General features: G+C 34.7%; 1 protein-coding gene across 1 annotated transcript in view; it reads right to left on the reverse strand.

Moving 5' to 3' along the window:
• MAN2C1 (mannosidase alpha class 2C member 1) overlaps window positions 1-24,027 on the reverse strand; it is a 1,630,015-nt gene that overhangs the window by 140,001 nt on the left and 1,465,987 nt on the right. The window contains exon 22 of the mRNA XM_044077185.1: window positions 7,854-7,963. Within this exon, the coding sequence (XP_043933120.1) occupies window positions 7,854-7,963 (110 nt within the window). The remainder of the gene's footprint in view (window positions 1-7,853; window positions 7,964-24,027) is intronic.

Below are 24,027 nucleotides of genomic sequence, written 5' to 3' on the forward strand. Positions count from 1 at the left end.
AAGCTGTGGGAGTTCTGAAAATTCTAAGAACTGTCCAGGTTACTTCTTCCTGTCTAAAAGTAAATAATCATAATATTTTGAATCATATGCTAAGATGTCAAAGAATACAAATTAGATAATAACCAAAAGAAAGGGAATTTCATTCTAAACCACTGTCATTTATTAAATAGTTCTGAATGCTTACAGTATGCCAAAAGGAGAGTTTATATACTAGCCTATAGAATGACACTTCTGAAAAAAAAAAAATCAGGATTGTGTTTCCCGGTTATTGTCTCTTTTAAATGATAATTTATTATGGATAGTTTGAATCTTAAAAGGGAAGATTTTTCAGATGTTTGTTCAGTTACTATTAGACACAACAGTTAAGGAAAACATAGGACTGATTCAAACAGTAGTACTTGATTAAAGAGTATGAAATATATACGGGTAAATATAAACGTTCTATTATATGAAACTCTACACTAGGACTACAGCTAAAATACAGAACCTAGGAATATAGTAATAGTATAAGACAAAGTACACAAACAAAAACAGAAAGAGATCAGAATAAGTAAATATGTATATGGTTAAAGAATATTGATATGGTTAAGGTCTTCAAATTATAGGCGTTAGGTGCAAGGTTCGATTTTCATATGGGGTAACTGGATGGGCTTGGAATAACCCTCAAAAGGACAGTTAGCCTAGTACTAATTTATGAACTTATGATCCTTTGCAACTTTACAAATAGTAAGTAAAATAGAACAAATATAAAATCATCTGAACTACAAATCAATAAATATGAAAATAACTAACTTCCTCCCTATATTAGACTAGGGAGATAATGCAAGGTACAGGAAAAGATAACTGTAGAGATATTCAGTTTGGTCAACTTATAATAAAGATTCTGAACACTTATTTAGCTGTTCTTGTGCATAATAATTCACTGAAGGGCCTTTTTAAGATGATGCATACTAAAAATAAGAGACACATTACTATGAATCAGAAGCATGAGCTAAGCATTGCTAGTGTAATGGAGTGTTAGAGAAGTAATTTGTCTTTAACAACAAACTAGGAATAAGTTATTCCATGGTACAATGTTTTAAGGTTTGTTTCAAATTGTCCATAGCTGAAGATTTCATATGGTTATATATAAAGTATATATTATGTTCTGTACATAAATGTGATTTCAACATACATGTTTTTTTCTCTTTTATATAAATGTCTGAGTTTAAATGCATATATTTTAATATTAATGGACTGAATAATTCAGTAAAGAAGAGACGTCAGTTCAAATACCTGCAATTATATAAAGCTCAAATAGCATTTCTACAGAAAACACATTTACTTAATAAGTATGTAAATAAACTTTCATTAAATAATTAACTGATTTTAGCAGAGTCTGGCTTTTGAGCTAAAAGAAGAGGCACCCTCATTTTATGGAAGAACTCAACAGTAATACCTAAAGTAAAAGATACCCGTGTTGGTAAAAATGGTATATTAAGCATTGTTATAACTGATGGAACAGAAAATCATACACATTGAGATGAACTCGTATTGGATTCTAGGGGTTGGAGCTAAAGATGCAAAATATTACTTAGACACTATAGCCTATTAATACTAACAATATAATATAATGTATAATAATTACAATATAAAATATAATATAAGTAATATAATACAATATAATTAATATAATGGCTGGTGATTTTAATTGTATTTTATCAAAGATTCCACTGTGGCTAGAAAGCTGAGAATCACATCTTCAGCCAAACACTTAACAAATTTTGTAAAGCTAATAAATTTAAAGGATATATATGATATACATGACCTAAGGAAAATAAACTCACTTCAATTTACCCATTATTCACATAAATATGGAACACAAATATTGATATTTTTTGTCTCAAACAATCTGTTATCACATACCAGAGAACTTTCAATAGCTTCATGCCCATTACTGGACCATAATGCTATAATCTTTAATATTATTTTTAAAAACTGACAATTTAATACATCACAGGAGATTACCAGTGTACATTATTAAAATAAAAGGATTCAAGGATTAGTATGTTAAATAGATCAAAAATTTAGTACTTGACATTGTTCTGTGGAATTCACTACCTGCTTACTTAAATGAAAGAGTTACAAGCTGGTATATAAGTAAAACAAGAGAATGGAACAACAAACTGAATATACTACAGGCCAAAATAGATACACTAAAGTTAAATCTAAAACCAAATGACACTATCAGTCAGTCTGAACTTAAAAACTTAAAAACACAAAATATAGTGAAGTTCTAAACCATAAAGTTTCAATAAACCTGAAAAAACTTAAACTTCAGGCATATTCAATAAATCCTTTAAGTTTGCATAAACTTGCTCTTAGATCAAAGAAAATGAATAAAATTAAATCATATCAAAGAAATAAATATAAACATAAATAATAAAAAGTACAATTATTAAAGGTGTTCTCAATGGATTTAAAATATTTTATGAAAATATAAATAATAATACTATAGATAATGATACAGCTGAAACTTTTCTAAGGGAAAATATAAATAATAAAATAACAAATGAACAAATAAAATTAATAAAGCACACACTTTAACAGAAATAAAAAATCAAACAAAAAAGTTAAAAAATAATAAGCCACCATGCTTGGATGGCCTTATACCACAACTATATAAAATACTACTGGATGACACAGTTAAAACATTAGATAAGGTTTGTAGAGAGTTAAAAAACAACTGCTAAAGTTCCCTCATCATGGGAATATTCCCTTATATCACCTATTTTAAAATAAGATAAGGTTCCTACAAAGTGTTCATCATACAAACCCATTTCATTTTTAAATGTGGACTAAAAGATGTTCATGTCCATTTTAGCTAACAGGATTAATCTACTTATACTTAAACTAATTAACAATGACCAAACTGGGTTTATTTTAAATAGACAAAGGATAACATAATAAGAATACATACATTAATAGACTATGCAAATAAAAATAAAAAATAATTATCATTAGTCTCGATTTAGATAAGACTTTTGATTCAGTTAATTGGTCATACCTGTTTAAAACACTTAAAGTGTACAATTTCACACCTGAGCTAATTGCTTTAAATTCTAAGTTACACAACAACTCTTGTGCTTATGTTAAAATATGTTTTTATTTCTAATTCCTTTAAATTACAAAAAGGCCCAAAACAAGGGTGTCCATTATCACCTTTACTTTTTGCATTAGCTATAGGACCCTTTGCTACTAGTATTAAAACAAATAAGAACATTAATTGTATCAAAATAAAAGAAGATTTTGAACTAAAGATTCATCTCTTTGCTGATGATATTTTACTAACAATAGGAAATATAGAAAATTCATTAGAGCATATAATTAGTTCAATGAGTCAGTTTGAAGAAATCTCTAACTTAAGATTTAATCATAATACAAGTACATTATTAATAAAAAAAATAAATTGGGAATAGCAATCAAATGAAATACCTTGGTATAACTATTATGCCTAATAGTAAAGAAATGATACAAATAAACTTTCAACAGGTTGTTGATAAAATTTTAAGTTTAGTCACAAATTGAACAAATTCTTCTTTACCAAAGAAGAATGATTAATGCTTATTAAGATGGTAATTCTCCCTAAAATACTGTTTTTCTTACAATCTTTAGTACTATTTCCACCAAAAAAAATGATGAAGAAGATAAATAATATACTACTTACATTTTTTGACATCTTAATAAGCCAAGAGTTTCCTTTGATTGACACAGAAAATGTTGGGATAATGGTGGAATAGGATTCCACGATATTCAATTATATGCTACTTCAACGATTATAAAAGTTACAGCATTGTGGATAAATTCATCTTATGATTCAAAATGGAAACAAATACATCAAGAAAGATTATTAGTAAATAACAAATATATCACAACCAGTCATAAACAAATAATCCCTAATAGTTTTATCTAGTTATTAAAAGATATTTGCATAAATGGAATTGCACCCTCTTCTCAAATTCCCTATTTAAATAACATAATTTCCTCTTTCAAGAAGTTCACATATTCTAACCATTGTATTAAAGATGTAATATTTTCCATGTTTCCAATTGTATATACAAATGACTGCTTAGAAACTCATAACTTCTTAAATGGTACTGATATATATATATATATATATGTATATATATATATTGTTGAAAATTTAAGGTCCAAGTACAAGATTCTGAGAATTAGTTAGTTTTACAAATATTTAGAGACTCTATGAACACAGAGATAAATAATATATTTAAAGTAGATAAGAAATCATTCCCCAAATTATTGAAATTAACAAATAATAATAATGCAGTGAAAAATAAATCATATTTGTCACGAATGTATAAAATTCTTACGTTAGATTTCAGCTATTTAGACAATTCCTATTGGAACTATACCTCAAAAATTAATAATGAAGACTTCTCTGAAGAATACATGAAAATCTACAGATAAAATGACATTGTCATTATATTGCAAAAAAATTATTCTGTAATAATAGCTGGCTAGATGCATATGGTATATGAATGTGAAGTCATCTCTCCTTTTTGGAACAAAATTAATAACTTTATCCAAGTTCTATGGTCAGATAGATATATTATTTCTAAATTTTTATTTTTATTTAATGCCCCAATTCCTGAGATAATTCCAAAAACCAAGTTTCTCTTCTTTGGTCTATTCTTGCTATAGCCATAAAAGTAATTATTAAACATTGGAAACATAAAGTTACCCCCTCTAGTGTTGAATTTATTAGCATGGCAAAAAGTATGTGCAGTGGTGAATTGCATACTATAAAGATCAGAACTTCTAATATTACACATTCATATAAATCCTGACTTAAACTTAGACTTGCTTGAAAAATATTAATTGTTGATATGTATAACTTTGATGTATTGATCAGCTGTGGACCTATGTAAATAGCTAATTGTTTGTTTTATAATTTATTTGCTTATCTACTGTTTTAAAACCAAATAAAAAAAATTAAAAATTACCCATCTCAATTAGCCTGGCTAGAGAAGTTGTGGGGAAGTGATGGTCCATAATACCGACAGGAATGACTCTGGGAGCAGGGGTAACTAATGATAACTGCTTGGAGTTTGGTTTTAGAATAATCTATGGGTGGACTTGCTACAGAGTAGGTAAATTTCAATAGAAAACAATTAGCCTCGAAACCTTCTTCTGCCACCAGCAAGAACCAGCCAACTAGTTATAGTTAAAATAGTGCAAGCAAGATGAGTAGACTCAATATTAAGCAATTTTAGCCTGTTAAGTAGTTTAAAGGGAGGGACTTTGCAAAATGGTACTTAATTTGTTTACGGTCAACAGCCAATAAATGGGGAGAGGGAGGGAAATATGTTGTCAAATTATCATAAAGAACAAGAACAATAGACGGTCTGGGTGTAAAAACACAACAGTGTGGGTGGAAGGGAAAACAATTAGACCCTTAGCTATGAGAAGACTAGCCTGGAAATGCTCCAGTACACAAGAATGAAACCACGGCTGAATAACAACAGTCAGACCACTTAAAACAGCAAAAATACAGTGCAACTATGTACTGGAACCACTAATATAAGCGTAAAGACCTTAGCTAAAGCAGATACACCTGTCAAAATAAATTTAAAATCAGATAAAGAAATGAAAACACGTATCTGTCTTTCTCTGTGCAGTGGAACTATTACAATGCAACAGCAATTTAAAAAATAGCCAATCTTATGTCTCTACTGAAGATAAAAATGCATTTGGAAAAGGCATTTTACTTGCACAGTTACATCCTCCCTCCTAGATTCATACCCAAAGTGTGAAGAACTACTGTAGTCATCCCCAACACCACAAGAAAGGACCCATTACTGACCTTGGTAACTACAAATCAATAAGCCTAACCAGCCATATCTGTAAGGCAAAATAATTCATAGTTATAGAACTTATAAACTAGGGCACTGGTGTCTACAATCCCTTCACTCAGACCAATCTAAGTTCAATAATGGTAGATCTTGTCTCATAAACATTGTGGACTTCTTTGAATAAGTCATTGATGCATTTGATGAAGGCAAATCCATACACATCACTAACCTCAACTTGCCAAAGGCCTCTAACAGGATCCCACATTCTGGCACTGTCTACAAGCAAATCAAACTAAATGTAAGCCCTTGTGTATGTAACCTGTTGGATAGCATAAACCTATAAACTGGCTTACTAATAGAACCCCATCTATTAGTGCAGTGTCATGTTCTCATCCAAAAGGGTCATTACTAGTGGAGTCCCTCAGGGATCAATCTTGGGGTACTTCTTTTTTAGTATTTAGTTCTCTGATGTCAGGGCATAGATAATGCATTTTTTCAGTATAAACCACTCCCTAAACTATAGACTGAGAGTAAATGTTTCAGCTGCTTATGGACTGATTTTGAAAGTACAAGAGGTTGCTTTCTTTAGACCACAAAGGGCAAAAACTGACTCTTGTAACAAAAAATGAAATATACACTCACTACCAGCAATTCAGCAGAGAGTAAAACAAACTTACAAGGTTGCCAATTACATGTTTGATGATTCATCTGCTCTAGAACTACTACAAAAGAACCAATAACTTTATAGTACATCACTGAATGCACATTACCACATTAAAAAAACTGACTGAATTTTAAGATTTAGATCATTTCTATATTTAGAATGAGAGTGGGCCTCAGGTTTCCAATGCAATTAGTTTTTCTGTGTAAAATGATGTTATGTTGGGCCAAAAAATTTAAAAATATTATAATTAGAAATAATATTCAGCTTCCACTCATAATTTGTAGTTAAACTGGACATAATAAAAATAATAAAACTGATTTTGATAAAGAGCTGGGATTTCTGCTACTCTTGTTAAGAACCTATGCTATACTAGTTGGAATGGAGTTTGCTTGTGCACATTATACCTGCAGTCAAGCACAGTTCTTGTGTTGTATCTCATGTCCTGCTTATGGAAAATAAGATTCCTAGGCAGACTGTTCTGTACAAATCCAATATGCAATGTGAAGTCAGGGACAATAAAATATTGTTGACAGTAAACTGGCGAGTATCTCTCTTCTTATGCCATAGCTAAACTATGGAACAACCTACCAAATAATATCACCAGTATAGACATCTACTGCTGCTGGAAGTTATATAAAAAGGCTAACTTTCCCTATCTAGACAGCTCCCCACTGAATGCTAGACAAGCATGCAATGGTGTCTACCAGATGACCAACATGCTCTTATGTCCATCAGTTTCCAGGAAACCATAGCATCAATTTTACACAATTCTAATTTGCAGACTGATGCAGGTGCAATTTCCCCAGCCTCTCCCATAGTATAGGACTACATCAGCATAACCCTCTCCCTTTTACCAAAATGAGAGAGCAGGTCCTCACTACGCAATCACATTTCCATATCTGCCATTCAGCACCAGTGGTGCTTTCCAAAACTGGCTCACCTGTGTCATAACCATAGTCAAAACTGCAGTAAGTCAATAAACTACATGTGGCACAAGAATCTCAGTACAAGGTCTGTTTTAAAGAAAATCTATAGTCATCTCTGTAGTCATCACAAGCAAGTAACAGAGCATTATTTTTCTATTTTTACATAGTGAAGCCTTTAACATTCTAACATATTTGAATCACATACATTTTTCTACTTGACATTAACTCTTGAAGTTCTCAAACAAATGACACTGTACCTCTTCAAGCCACAGGGGTAAACATACCACTTATTTTGCAGCTTCTGCTGACTAGTTTTAAAAAAATCTTGTAAAGATTTGAGGGGGGAGTCCTCAGAAAGTAGTACAAATACACCATCCCTAGACACTTCTATCAGTTCAATGCACTACTTACAATGACAGTCTCATGACATTTTCATGTACGGAGTATCCATACTTGCAGTTGTTTAGCACAGCCACTCCAAATCCATGTTCTGACAGGTCAGCCCATTTATGTCCCCACACCTAAAAAAAAGGAATCTCAATCTTAGGAATGGCTTTAAATGATTGTAACATGAAAAGATTCATCAGTGTACATGACTTCAAAATTGAAGTGCCATAATTCTGCAACCCAAAAGATAATGCTTGTTTAGCAGTTCTTATTTTTTGGGGGGAAATTATACTTCAATACTCAAGTACAACATATACTTAAGAGTGCAATTCCACACTTAGGAAATTGACTTAGTACAATTCTCCAATGATTTAATTTATTTTAAAATGAAGTACTAAAATATACTAGTGGTACAAGTCCTGTATTCTACCTTTTTGGCCAGAACAGCTGCTTTGTTTATAGCTATGAGTTAGCCAGCATTACTACACTTCCTGTAATGACAGCCGAGACCACTCGAAAATTACATCATGGCAGACATATAAAAAAGCCTTGCAGAAGCAGGGAATGAAGATCATAACATTAATAAGATTCTGACAGTTCATTGTTTTCTCTGGTGCACTGTAACAATGTATAGATTAGTAATTTAGCAAAATTTTAAATGCTGGCTAATTTAAGCAATCTGAAACCTGCCATAACATCAAAGGTCAAGGGGCATCCTAAGAAAGAACTGTAAATGGCAGAGCTTTAAACAAAAGTTATGTAATTTGTGACATCTAGATAATATCCCACTGAACTGCCAACAAATAATGTGACATCTCCCGCTATCATGGGTCAGTAACTAAGGAGCTTCAATCCTCACTACTGACTCCAATGTGAGACTGTCACTTAAACAAGAGTGATATTTCACAATTTTCCTCTAAGAGCACAACAGGAACACACTCTATAGCCTGGGACTGGACTGTATACTTTGTTCCACCCCTACTGTAACTCCTTATTACACACTTAGAGCAATGTGTTCCAGTTTAAGACCTCTGATACACTCACACTTCAATAAATTAAATCTCACACATCCAAACACTTCTGGGAAAGCCTGACACAGATTTCCAGCTGTGTCACTTCCCCAAAATAATACGGTAATGCTGCCACCAATCAGAGTGTCTTCATGCTCTGCTAAAGTGGTGTTCAATTATGAAAATTAAATATTAAAACAAATAGTAGCAAATGAGCTAAACAGCCAGGTTTTCGGAGTGGCCCTGGGAATTATCAAAGAAAGTATAAGGACTCTCAAATCACTAAACAAAACAATGACTGTCCAGCCACAATGTAAGTTAATAAAAATATTTAACATTGAACAAAATGATTAAAAATATAAAACGGTAATTTCCAATAAACAGAGCTCAAGCACCAGGAAAATGAAGTCAATACTGTAGGATAGAAATCCAACATGTAGAAAAACTCTAGCTCATCTAACTGATCAGTTATAATTTTCCTGTCTGACTACAGAACAAGGTCCTTGATCTAAACTAAATTACTACAACAGAGCAAATGCAAGCTTACAGTTCTTGGTGAGTACATCTGTGAACAAGTGACAACTGTAACTGACTACTCAGCAGGCTCTTTTATAGACTAGCTTGTCAACTGTTGCAGTTCTAATTTTCATTTCATATTTTGAAAATTAACCCACAGCTGTTTTCTAAAAGTTCCTTCCTGTCTTTCAGCTTCTGACAGCATCACATAGCAACTGTCAACATTCCAATAACTTCATCTGCTGACAAGCTAAATCTGAGACAGTTTGCCTTTAGAATCTCTCTTCACAAACATGAGCAATTAGAAATGCAAAAGGACACTGTTCAAGTCTTTAAAACATTCTATACAAACAGATTATAAATCAACATACAAGAACTTATTTACAATATCATAGCTAGTCATTCTAGTATACAATACAACCGGTTAATTTAAAATTATGTACAGAAACTCAGCCAGATGTGCTAGCACAAATAATAGTGTCTAATTTCTTCACATACTTAACATAAGTGAAAGTTATGTACTCAGCATAACAATACAGCTGTGCTGTCTTTCCCCATCTGGTTCAACCTGTGGGACTTTGGATCCGACACCAGCCAGTTCTAAAGCCTTTAGTCTATCTTTAGCTGCCTCCCATACCCCTAACTCCCCACTCCTCCATCAACTCCCCAGGTCTATTTTGGGGTCTATTTCACATGACTGCAATTGCATTTGACTAACTTTCATTTGACTGAGACCAAAATACCTAATTTTCAAAATACTAAAAACTCACTTTACTGAAACTCATAATACTGAAACCTTACAATGCTAAAGTTCAAAATACTAATCTGTAAACCATAGACATGCACACTTACAAAACCAATGACTAACTCTTTCCAGAACTTAAAAACTATTTACATACCCTCTTAAAAAAACGGACAATATAAAACCAAACTAGTTGGAGGGCTATGCCCCCACGCCCCCCAATGTGGGGGGCTATGCCCCCCACACCTCTCTAACTATATATACTAACGTTAAGACTGCACTACAGTTGGGAAAAGGGCATATACCTTTTACTTACCTTATAGTAGTCTACATGCTGCCACTCCTACTAGGAACCACAAAACATCCGCCATATTACTTGAGATACTTCCCATAAAAAAACATTACAACACTACTTTCTACATGACTAGTAGTACTCTGACAATCAGCACTATAAGTTACAGTAATTCTTTTTATCCCAAGCAAGTCACAGTAGAAGGGAAACCCGCATCATGTCTATGGCTTACAATTCAGGATAATGACATTCAAATAAGTTTTCAGTATTTTGAAAATTCGGTATTATGGTCTCGGCCAAATGAAATTTCAGTCATATGAAGTAGACCCCTATTTTTTCACCATTTGTGTCTGCAGCTCAGTCTTTTGGCTCTGCTTAGTGATTCGATTTTTGTCAAGAACCTTGTGTAGGACTGGTGAGATCTTTCTTCCCTTACCCTTTAGGATAGTGGTTAGTGGGGAGGTAAAGCCAAGATGGACTAAAAACTTTAGAAATGGACAGTGTCAGTTCTGAAGTCCCACAGTTTGAATCCAGACAGAGCAGACAACATCGGATCAATAGAACTTTTTTTTAACTCATTCACTCCGGAGCAACTCAGAAAATGTTGCCTGTTTACTTCCACCATAGGAACAACAGTGCAGCCTGAGCTCATTTTCAGATAATCCATTTGTAATACCATACAGAAAACAAAAGTAAATAACTCTGCAACCATAAGAGTTAGACTAAAAATATAAACATGAAAGTTGTTCAGCAGACACTGTCCTTTCCAACAGTGTAAATGTTGAGCGTGCATATCTAAGTCATTATTAAATATTTGTCAAGGAATGCTGATAATGTGCATATTTTTTACCTTTCTGGTACAACAAATCACAATATCTTGGTAAATGTATCATGCAGACCCATACAATTTGCAATTAATTTGTTTGTATGAATGTCTGCTTGAAAATGATACCTTAACCATTACTGTGTGATGCTCCTTTACTGAGATATTCACAGAAATATGATTAATATTATACGTATCACAACTGATAAAGCATATTGCATCACCTGTAACAAAGAGAGACTACATATCAGTGTACAAGTTGTGTGCCTCAATGTCAGCTTCAAAATGATACATAATTTCTGTTGTCTCCATGCTCTCTTGCAAAGATATGGGCATAATAATAAGAAATATTGGAAATGTATAATTTTCATAATCCTACAAAACTAAACAAACTGTGATATATGCATATGTCTCCAGCATACAGACACAGTTCTTTTACCATGTTGTAAGGAGTAATACTGTCTTCAAAATGAGGCATTACTTGGGACATTGACATGCTCCCTTGCAAAGTTACTGACCAAAATATAACAAATCATAACTTCTACAACCCAAGTCCTAAAAAAACTTTGATATTTGTACATGTACAGCATACAGACACAGCTCTTTTACCATGTTGTAACTATTAATGCTGTCTTCAAAATGGGTTATTACTTAGCACATTGACATGCTCCCTTGCAAGAGTTACCAAAATATGAAAAAAAGCATTTCCATAACCTTAGTCCTAAACAAACTGTGATATCTGTACATGTGTACAGCCCACAGGTGCAGTTCTTTTACCATGTTGTAAGGACTAACACTGTCTTCAAAATGAGGCATCACTCTTCACAATTACATATTCCCTAGCAAAGTTATTTACCAAAATATGAAAAAATATATAATTTCCATAACCTAAGTTCTAAGCAAACTGTGATGTCTGTACATGTGTACAACATACAGCCACAATTCTTTTACCATGTTGTATGTACTGGAACTGTCTTCAAAATGAGGTATCACTTGGCACAATTATATGTTCCCTAGCAAAGTTATTTACCAAAATATTAAAAAAATCATAACTTCCATAACCTAAGTCCTAAACAAACTGTGATATCTGTACATGTGTACAGCATACACAGTTCTTTTATCATGTTGTAAGGACTAACACTGTCTTCAAAATGAGGTATTACCTAGCACAATTACTCCCTAGCAAAGTCATGTTCCAAAATATGAACAAAAAAATCATAATTACCATAACCTAAGTCCTAAACAAACTGTGATATCTGTACATTTGTACAGCAAACAAACAGTTCTTTTACCATGTTGTACGTACTGGAACTGCCTTCAAAATGAGGTATTACTTAGCACACTGAAAACATCCCTAGTGAAGTTATTTACCAAAATATGCAAAAAAATTTCATAACTCTCATACACTATGTCCTACACAAACTGTGATATCTGTACATGTGTACAGCCTATGGGTACAGTTCTTTTACCACATTGTGAAGACTAACACTGTCTTCAAATGAGGTATTACTCAGCACATTGACATGCTCCCTTGCAAACCTATTTACCAAAATATGAAAAAAAAATCATAATTTCCATAACATAAGCCATAAACAAATTGTGATATCTGTACATGTGTACAGCGCATGGGCACAGTTCTTTTAATATGTTGTAAGGATTAATACTGTCTTCAAAATGAAGTATTACTTAGCACGTTGACATCTTTCCTTAGCAAAGTAATTCACTAAAATATAAAAAAAAAGAATCCTAATTTTCATAACCCAAATTTGGCTTGTGCATTATTCATCAATGTGATAACATCTACCTATGTGAATAACAGTGGCAGCTGCTCAGAATTTTACCTGACAAGTGAGAATGACTCAGTGTTATACTGTAACTGCACTTATTGCTAATGTGATGATTATCTGCATTTCATTACTGCAAGGTTCTGCATGCTTAGACACAGGTGATAATTGTTGCACATAGCCTGTAGAGTAGGCATTCATTATATTACCTGGCACAGGTGTTATGTAACAATGACTCATTACCATCCGTTAGAAGACCTGAGTAATTCAGTAAAAGAAGCATAACACCTACATATTACTGAGCCCTTCCTCTCACCAAAATTCCATGTAAGAATTACTCCAAAGTTAGTAAATAATTTTGTCACCTAACCATCCTTCTGGTTAGAATAAGATACAGCAGAGAAAAATGCAGTAATATTGTCCAAAATATATGGCTGAGCAATGCTAAATCTCAACACCATAATGTATCTCACTAAGCCTTTCATCCCACCCAATATGTTTTGACTACAGGCTAAATACTGTTTCTTGACCTAAATGTTGTAGTATGCTCTTATGTCTGTAAATATGTATTTTTTTTATCATATCTTTGTATCTAATTCTTGGGTGCAACGGATCACATCCAGAGGTTATATCATTCCCTTTTCTCAACCTCCCCCCATTCACAAGAAAATCGACGATGTCCCACCCAATAAGAGGGATTCACTAGTCCAAGAAATCCAGAAACTGCTGGACAAACAAGTCATCCAACAAGTCCCACCAGACCAAGAAGGATCCAGAACCTACTCAAAATACTTTTTAGTGCAAAAAAAGACAGGGGACTGGATTCAATTTTGAATCTCAGTGTACTGAACAAGTCTGTTTGACAAAGTTCCAGATGGTCATGGTACAGTCTATTCTCCCCTTTCCGAAGAAAGATGTCTGGATGTACTCAGACCTTCAGGATGCGTATTACCATATAAAAATGGACAAATGCTCCAGAAGGTTCCTCCACTTCCTTTGGACTCACCACAGCCCCCAGCGTGTTCACCAAATACATGGCAGTAGTAGCAACTCACCTAAGGCTGCAAGGATTCCGAGTGTTTCAGTACTTGGATGACTGTCTCATAACCCCTTTGACCAAGCATCATTTAATAGTAGCTAGAAACTACACTCTCAACACTTGTGCCCACCTGTGGATTACCATTATTCTAGAAAAGTCACACTTAACCAGGACACAAAATTTAGAAGTCATAGGGACAGTATTGAATACTCAAACAACGATAGCATCTCTTCCCCTAGAAAGACATCAGAGAATTGTGGTTCAGGTTCAAAAGTTAATTCACTGAAAGAAGGTTCCAGGATGATTAGTCTTGCAACTCTAAGACCTATGGCAGCTTCTATAACTTTAGTGCCATTAGCCAGGTTACATATAAGAATTCCGCAATGGCTACTAGCTTCCCAGTGGTCTATCCTTCACCACTCACTGTCAGAACAAATCTTAATCACCAACCATTGCAAAATGGATCTTCTTTGTTGGATACATTCCGAGCAAATTCTTAATGGTCATCCCTTTGTTTTTCCAGAGCCCACAGGCATAGTAATCACAGACACCTCCCAGATGGGGTGCAGGACATTATCTGGGCAAGACGGTCCAAGGCACTTGATCCTCATTAGAGGCCAACTTGTACATCAATGTCCTGGAAATAAGAGTGGTGCTTCTTGCATTAAAGGCCTTTCAGACAGATCTTCCTCAGGGGACTATTGCAATTCAAACAGACAATATGTCAGTGGTTTGGTACATCAACAAGCAGGGAGGAACCAAGTCTTACCCCTTTGTCAGGAAGCCCTTACAGTGTGGCAGTGGGTGACCTCATCCAAATGCTTTCTAATAGAAATGCACATTCCAGGTCATTCCAATGTGATTGCAGACAAGATAAGCAGCTGTATCCTTCAGCCTCATGAGTGGTCTCTCAATCTAGAAGTGGCAAAAATGATATTCCGTCAGTGGGGTCAACCTTCCTGCAACCTGTTTGTCTCTTTCCTAAAGAATAAGTGCAGCAATTACTTTGCCCTGATTTCCCCCTCTGGGAAAGTCACCCAGAGACGCTCACCTGTACTATTGGCCCACCCCGGTCTACTGTATGCCTCTCCCTTGGTACCTCTAATTCCCAGATTTTTACAGAAAGCACTCAGGTTGAAGAGTACGATAATCATCACTGCTCCCTTTTGGCCTCAGCAGATTTGGTTCCCCTTTTTTTGGCCTTACTTGATTCATCAACCTTGGATTCTGAACCCAGTGCCAGATCTCCTGTCCCATCCAAATGGTTTGTTCACCCAAACATTTTGAACTTCAAGCTGACTGCGCGGTTCCTCAAATTCCATTAATTGCCAAGTGTCCTAATATGTCCTTTCCAGTACAGCACATCCTTTTGTCTATAAACCTTTTTAAAGAAAACTATACTTAAGTGGAAGACATTTACAATTTGGGCCCATGAAAAAGCAAATTGATCCTTTCTCTGCTTAAATTGGGCATGTTTTAGATTTCTTAGCATCTCTGTTCAATGCTGGGGCTTCTCCGTCCACCATCAAACTACAATTGTCTACAAGTTCTAATCTTTACAATGGTTTAGAAGAACGTTCTTTAGCCTCTCATAGGCTTTGTAAATTGTTCTCGAGAGGCACACTTTTGTTAAAACCCCCATATAAAGATCAGACTCCTCCTTGGGACATAAACTTATTACTACAGGCGGTAATACATTCCATCTTTTAACCCTATGTGGAATGTGATCTCAGGTTTTGTATCTTGGAATAACCAAAATAAAAAATAATAATATACAAATATTTAATAGAATACTGATGCTAAAATTACATAATTATCTAACAATTGTCCCTGAATCAAATTAACATAGGATATAGAAGGATAGACGAGTACCTTTTAAGACTCTTGGGATTTTCTCAGGGGAGGACATTACATTCACCACTATAGATGTCTTGTTTATTGATCCCTGAAGTTTTATACAGTTATACTTTTAAATGGTTTAGACATATTATGTTATTGTAATTTTAGCATCAGTATTCTATTAAATATTTATTTATATTATTTTTTAACATAGGTATAGACTAGATTTAATAAATGTATCAATTAATCAATTATTGATTTTTGGCGCCAAATTGTGATATAAATGGAGTGATTCACTTGGAATTAATTGGTTCTGAGGAAGTCTGTTTGCTATCAGATGAAAGCTGAAACTTTAACCTGATGTGTTCATTGTTGTTTCACGTTGTTTAAAAAGAGTAATTGTGGATTATATACTTCAGGTTCAGTAGGTTCTCACTTCTTTCTGCGTTTGTATCTTGGAAGACACTCTTTTTGGTAGCCATTACTTCAGCCAGAAAAATTTCAAAAATCCAGGCTTTATCATTTGAACCTCCTTACCTAAATTTCCATAAGAATAGGGTATCTTTACAAATGAACCCCTCCTTCCTGCCCAAGGTAGTATCTGAGGCTAACATTAACCAGACTATTAATTTACCAGTCTTCTTCCCTAATCATTCTAACAAAGGAGAATTTGCTCTACATTTCCTAGATGTCCACAAACAATTATGTTTCTAGCTTCACAGAACAAAAAAATATAAGACAATCAAGTCAACTGCTTGTTTCTCTTTCCAGTGCAAAGTTGGGCAAGGCAGTCAGCAAGTTTACCCTTTCTAAGTCGTTGAATTTCATTTCATTCATTTATGATAAAAATAAATTAACCTTGTATAAACCTGTCAAAGCACATTCTACAAGGTCTGTACCCACTTCAGCAATCTTCCAATCTAGAGCTTCAATGGATGACATATGTGCAGCAGCTACTTGGGCTTCTCCCCATACCTTTATTACTCATTACAAACTGGACTTATTCTCTAGGGAAAGATCATGCTTTGGCTCGATGGTGCTCAGGAATATCCTTCCATGAGTCTACCCAAGTTTTTAGGTAGCTGGGAACTCTGTCCCATCTGTCAAGGATAAAATGAAGATTGACAACATCAGATAAATAAGTTATATACTCACCATAACATTCCATCTGTGTTGTTTATCTTCATTTATTCTTGACTCCCCCCTCCATCCCCCGACCTCAAAGATTTTTTGGTGGAGTGGATCACATGCGCTTGAACTGTTATGCTATTCAAACACTGTGGATAAGGATTCCATCTGGCTTACTTCGTGTGTGTGTGTGTGTGTGTGTGTGTGTGTGTGTGTGTGTGTGTGTGTGTGTGTATACATATATATATGTTTACATACTTCTGCAAACTCGATTTGAGGTAATTGAGAGAGAGGAATTCTGGGCAGAGGTGAAGCTTGAGAGTTTTTGGCTGGTGCGAGCGGTGGTAACAGCCAAGTCGGTTCCGATGTCGGAATAAATGAAGACAACACAGATGGAACATTATGGTGAGTACATAACTTTTTTCTGCTTGAACTGTGTAGCTCAGAAATACCCCTTCAAATCAGGTGATCTCAATCCGCCCTGTTCTACTGGAAGAATCAGCTTATTCCCACTTCACTCTTGTAGTCTTCCCTCCCAGATAAAATCCTTCAGTTCTTTATTAATTGCTACCCACAACTTTTCCTCTGGGTGATAAAAATATGCCTGACCTGTGTAAAAGACTAATGGGACTAAAAACATTTTAACTGCTTATATCTTACTATCCCATAGCCATATAACAAAGCTTCTATTTTCTCACTTTTTGTATTATCTTTTTAGTCTCTTCTCACATATGCTTAGCTGCAACACCAGAATAATTTTTAATCCTTCATTCTAAATACTTCATTTTATCATGTCCCCATAAATATGGACATTGCTGAACCAATTCATATGCGGGTACATAATTTACTACTATTGCATTTGTTTTAGCTACATTAATTTGGTATCCTGAAAAGATCTGAAACTGTTTCAAAATGTTCCACAACACTGTAATGTTTCTTTCTGGTTTTGTCAGGTATAAAATAATATCATCTGCAAACAGAGCTATCTTTTCTTGAGTACCAGTTATATCCCTTATTTTCTTTGCCAATGGTTCTAAACATAATGCAAATACAAAGAGGAAAGAGGACATCCCTGCCTGGTTCCTCTGCTCAAGCAGAAATTATCACAGAGGACCCCACCCACTTAAATTTTCACTTCTGATCCCTCATATATCCTCCTAATCACCCTTATGTTTTTCATAAAAGGCAAATGCTTCCATTGCCCTGCTCTGCATCAAGACCCACCAAAAACAATGGTATTTGCTTACATTCTGCTTCCCTCTGGATCATCAATGTTCTGTTACTGTTGTCAAATGTTTGCCTGCCCTCCACAAAACCACAATGATCCATATCTATTAATTTTGACATTACTTTTGCAATTCTAGACATGAACACTTTATAGTCATGGTTTAGTATTGAAACGGGCCTGTATGAAGCTGGATCTGATGGATCTTTACCCTCTTTAGGTATTACAGCTACCACTGCTTTTCTTCCAGGATGCTGGTACTTCTCCTCCTCTTAAAATACTGTTAAACAAAACCTTCTAGAGCTTTATCAGTTTTATCCCTTCTAGCTTCCAAACCTCCAGAGGCATACCACTTACCTGGGGATTTTCCTCTAGCCTGGTTTTACATCAGAATTTTTATCTCACCTCCTCCTATCCTCATAGCCGGCCTTAGGCATAGGCCAACTAGGCGATCGCCTAGGGCGCCATTCTAACAGGGGCGCTTTTCCAGTATTTATTTGGTGTAGGTAGACCAGGATGGGTGCACCAGGTGGTGTGGTGGGGGGCACTGTGGAGGTCTTTTGCCTAGGGCACCAGTTGACCTAAGGCCACTCCTGCCTATCCTGTTAGTAGTTGAGCCTCATCTACCTCTAACCTTGGCATATTTAAATCTTCCATAAACATTTCCATTTGTATCTTTTTCTTGACTTCCATATTTCTCTGCTATATACAGACTTTCATAGAATTTCTGGAATATTTCTAATACTGCTACAGGATCTCTTGTTACCTTAGGCTTCCTAAGCTTAGCAACAACCTTTTCTACTTTTTGTTGGCCGAGTCATTATGTTAAAAGTTTTGGTGCTCTAGTGTTATCAAAAAAAAAACAGCTGCTTAACAATAATCTTTCTAAACCTGTGTATATTATCGACATAATCCCTTACTTTCTGCTTAGCATCCTATTCTTGTTTTGTGAGATTCCCTCGATTCTGTAAAATTTTAACATTTGTCAGTCACTCTAAATAATTTGTTACTTATTAAACATAGCTCTCTTTGTTTTATTCCTTCCCTATTTTTAAACTTCACCTTAATTTTTACCCCCTCCCTTGCTATATTTTAAGAAGTCATTTATATCCTCTCGAATAGCTCCTGAATAATCTCCACCACCCTTTTCTTAAATTCCTCTCTTTTCAACAGATAAGGTGGGAAAGTGCCAGTATCGCATTTTTATTTCATTACTCTGTGATTTTTAGTTATATTTGGCATGGAAGATGTGAATTCAATAATAGGAGTTCCGAATGAATTTATATATTATTCCCCAAGATAAAAAAAAAAAAAGACTAGGCTAGACAGAATTTACATTTCACAGGAACATGTGCATTTAATTGAAGGTCTTGACATGCACCCAATAACTATTTCAGATCCTGCGCAAGCGCCAGTGTCTCATTTTTACTTCATTACCCTGTGAATTTTATTTTAGTTATCCTTGGCACAGGATCTGAAATAGTGAGGGTACATGTGAATACCTTCAATTAAATGCACACGTTCCTGTGAAATGTAAATTCTGTCTAGCCTAGCCCATTTTTATATCTTGGTGAATAATATAGAAATTCACTCTGAACTCCTATTACTGAATTCACATCTTCCATGCCAATTTTTTTAATAAATTTCTTCAAAAATCATCTCTCTTTTGTTATACCTTTCCCTTCTGGGCCTCCAGACACATCTTCACTGCTGCAAATCAGATTCCAGTCCCTACCAAGTATTATTCCTTGCTGAAAACGGATTATTTTTCCCAGAATTTTATTTTCTTAAGTTCCATTATAGAATATAAGTACATGCCAGTATAATCCTCCCTTGCCAGTAGCCCCTTAGCACTACAAATCTGTCATTATTATCTTTTTATCATCTTATATCACTACTGGAGTTCCTCTTGCAATTAATACAAATACTCCTCTTTTTCTTTGTCCCCAGATATTCTGCTGAATAACCATCCTGAAAACCCTTCTTTGTAAAATTCACATGTTCAGTTCTTTCCAAGTGTGTCTCATGTAACATAGCTATTTGAACTCTATATTTTTAATCTAGTTAAATAAAACACAGAACCCAAAAGGGTGAAAACTAGTAAAAAAGCAAAATAAATATGAACTGCACTGACTGCTGTTTATTAACAAAGCTCACAACAAGCTCCTAAATACTAAGTGCTTTCACCATATGTAAATCAATGGCTTCTTCAGAGTACAAGGAGCATTACATCACAACACTTACGAATATTTTACACATTCAAATCCACCTATCACACATCTTAGTTAATTAAATATGCTAATAAGCCAATACATTCCAAGTACAAAGAAAATCTTTTGTATAAAACATATTATATAAAACTAATGTATAAAAATGAAATTAAATAAATCTAGCTGAATTAATACACATTCTAGGGTCAACCCATTACATTCATCTTTTGAGCAAATGTTGTTTCTATAATTTTGTCAAAATGCATTGCAATAATTGCTTACAATGAATACCTTAAACAATACACTCAAACGCTAACTAAGTAGCATTAACTAGCCATAGCTCTCTGTTTAAGCAATGGCATAATTGAGATGTGATCGTTGAGCCCTGGAAAAGATGTAGCGTTGAAAATAACTTGCCATTTATATTCTAGGGACTCAATTTTAACATTGTCATCTCCCCTCTTTCACTCTCTAGTACCCGATCTATCACAAAAAAGATACATTTTTTTTAAATTGATACATTTGATAGAATGTACATACAGGGCATTGTGAGTGTCTTTATTTTTGATGGCCCTTAGATGTTCTGCAATCCTTTCTCTCAACTTACGAGTGGTTTTTCCTACGTAAAACCCTGAGCATGTTGTACATGTTGCCAAATAGACCACCATTTTGGAATTACAACAACATCTACCTGGGCAGGGGATTGACCTATTGTGCCCCCAAACTGTAACATAGGGTCCATCATTAATAAATTTGCAGAATCTACATGCCCCGCATTTGCACATACGGGAGCATGTATGTTCTGCCTTGTGTTCTTCTAATAAATTTTTGATGTTTCTCCCTCTAGAAAATGTTACACGTGGCATCTGACCTAACTCATTTTTTATTTCAGTGTCAAAGGACAAATCCCATGCCCTCCTAATGATCTCTATGACCTGCGGTGCCTGGTGATTGTATTTCAAGATAAGTGCTCTGGAATCAGAAGTCACAATACGTTTACCAAAAGTTTCACCCATCCCATTCAAAATGGGTGTGAATGATGTATCCCTTTTGCCCATCACTTCATTTCTAACTGCTATCAAAAGTTTCAAGGGTTATCCCCAGGCCCGAAACATTCCTATCAAATTGTACATCTCTTCTTGATAGGTATTGTTATTACTAATTAAACGAGATAATCGGACCATCTTTCCCTTGACCACACCTTTATGTTGGAAAAGGGGAAGGCAACTTGAAAAATGCTAAAGGGAATTGCTGTAAGTTTCTTTCCTATAAATGTTACTTTCTAAGCCTTCCAATGTCTTAGTGAGTTTCAGGTCCAAAAAATCAATCATTTCACTGTTCAATTTGAACGTGAAGGAAAGAAATGAGGTAGTGGAGTTGAGATATTCAACAAAATTTCTTGCCTCGTCTTCACCCCCTCTCCATAACACTAGTATGTCATCCATAAACCGATTGTGAAGTACAATCTGTTCATAAAAGGGTGACTGGAAGAGAAAAGTCTCTTCCCAATGGAGAAGTACCGAACTGGCAAAATGGGTGCACACTTGGCACTCGCCACTCCTGAAATCTGATGAAAGATTTCACCTTCAAAACTCAAATAACTGTTCTTTAAGACCAACTCCATAAAGGCAACCATAATGTTTAACTTCACACCATCCACTTGCTTACTTTTTATGAGACTTTCTCTGAAATATTCCACTCCTTCATCATGTGGAATTGTTGAAAAAAGATTTACCACATCTATTGTGAGAAATGTCCAATTCATGTCATCCTTATCCAGCTTACTTAAACGTTGCAAACGGTGCCATGAGTCTTTCAATATGTGACTATTCCCGGTCAACACCCTTTGTGTATTCCTGTCTACAAATGCCACCAGGGGCTCAGTTTTAGGGCCCCTTGCGGCAACAATTGGTCTAAATGGGGGATAATTTATGTTCTTGTGGATTTTAGGGATACCAAACACAATAGGTGTGACCAGGTAGTTGACTATCAAAAATCTAAACTCACTTTCTTGTATTGCCCCTTCAAGTAAAGCATCCAACAGAAATAAATCAATCTTATGGTAAGCAATATTCATTTCACTTTTAGAAGCCCACTGGTATGTGGTGTGGTCATCTAAAATGTTGTGCATTTTGCTATGTAATCAATTTAAGACATAATGACCACACCCTTATCGGGCTTCATAATTCTAATCTCCCTGTTGGCAGCCAATTCATTTAATGCAGTTCTTTCAACTTCATTAAGGTAGTCTACATTCTCCACTTTTTGTTTATTTTTCATAAGGCCTCTCATACCATTTAAATTCAATTTTTCGAATGTTAATACATCTCTATGGGTTGGTGGAACACAAAGTACTTCTCCTTGTCAAAACAGAGGGTGTCACATTCCTTTGGTCATTTTGCCCCTTAAAATACAATGACAAATTTAATTTTCTTGTGTACAATTTCAAGCTCGTGTATAAATCAACAATATTAAAACAGAATTCAGGAACGAAAGTAAAACCTTTACAAAGTACATCATGATGCATTTGTTTTATTTCTTTTACACCAAAATTATAGATAGTGAACCCAGCTTTGGTACTAATCTCACAGTGTAATACACCTTCATCATCCTTATTAAAAAGCACTGAATTTGAAAATGCATTGCCAAAACCACCATCAATATAACAAGCTTCATCATTTTGAACATTTTCAGAAATAACATTGATACCAACAACTACAACCTCTTCATCCTGTTTCATGTCATATGCATTTGAGCCTATGTCACATCTTACAAAACTTTTTGTTTTGTTGAAAGCCCTCAAACAAACAAACAAAAAAACAAACAAACCCATAATATCCCCCTAAAACCTACTAATTTAATACTAACACACAAAACTATGAACAGCTTCAAATATTAGTTTTGCCCCCTAATAGGAACAAATGTCCCAAACTGACAGCCACACTCCTAGCCAGGTTTTCCTTTCTTTTTTCCCCCAGCCTGCCACTCTCCACCAGACTGTAACCAATTTCTCTTTATCAGACTGTTTCCATGGAGAAATGAGAACCAGGCAGCCAATTTCTCTTTATCAGATCATTTCCATGGAGACATGAGGGCCTGATACAGAATTACTACTATGCATACATTTATTTACTAGAAAAAAAACATTCAGAATGTTTTTGATTGACTTGCTTTATCTTAAAACGTGTTACTGAATCAATCTAAGGTAGTTAATCCAGTCATTCCTCCATGCAAGAGAAAAAGCACATTAATTTTTCTTTTGTCACACTCATTTAACCAGGTTTTTTTTTACATTGCAGTGCCTTAATTTCTTAAAACTTGAACAGGAAGAAATAGAGAAGGGACAAAGAAAGGGAAAAAAAGAACAGCAGCACCTATTTATAGTCCCCATTACGCTTAAAAATAACTGATAAAACTTTATAGCATGCAAAGAAAACCATACACAACAAAAATAATACTAATAAGAAAAAAATGTTTTCTTTAGCAACAGGTAACTTTCTCCCCTCTCTACTCCTCCCCAAAGTATTTTTCTGAACATTAATGACATGACATATGGCAAATACTGTAGAGTCCCCCCACAAGTCCAACAA

Source organism: Protopterus annectens, chromosome 7.part0 (assembly GCF_019279795.1).
Source record: "Protopterus annectens isolate FY-2018-M chromosome 7.part0, PAN1.0, whole genome shotgun sequence".
Lineage (NCBI taxonomy): Eukaryota > Metazoa > Chordata > Ceratodontiformes > Protopteridae > Protopterus > Protopterus annectens.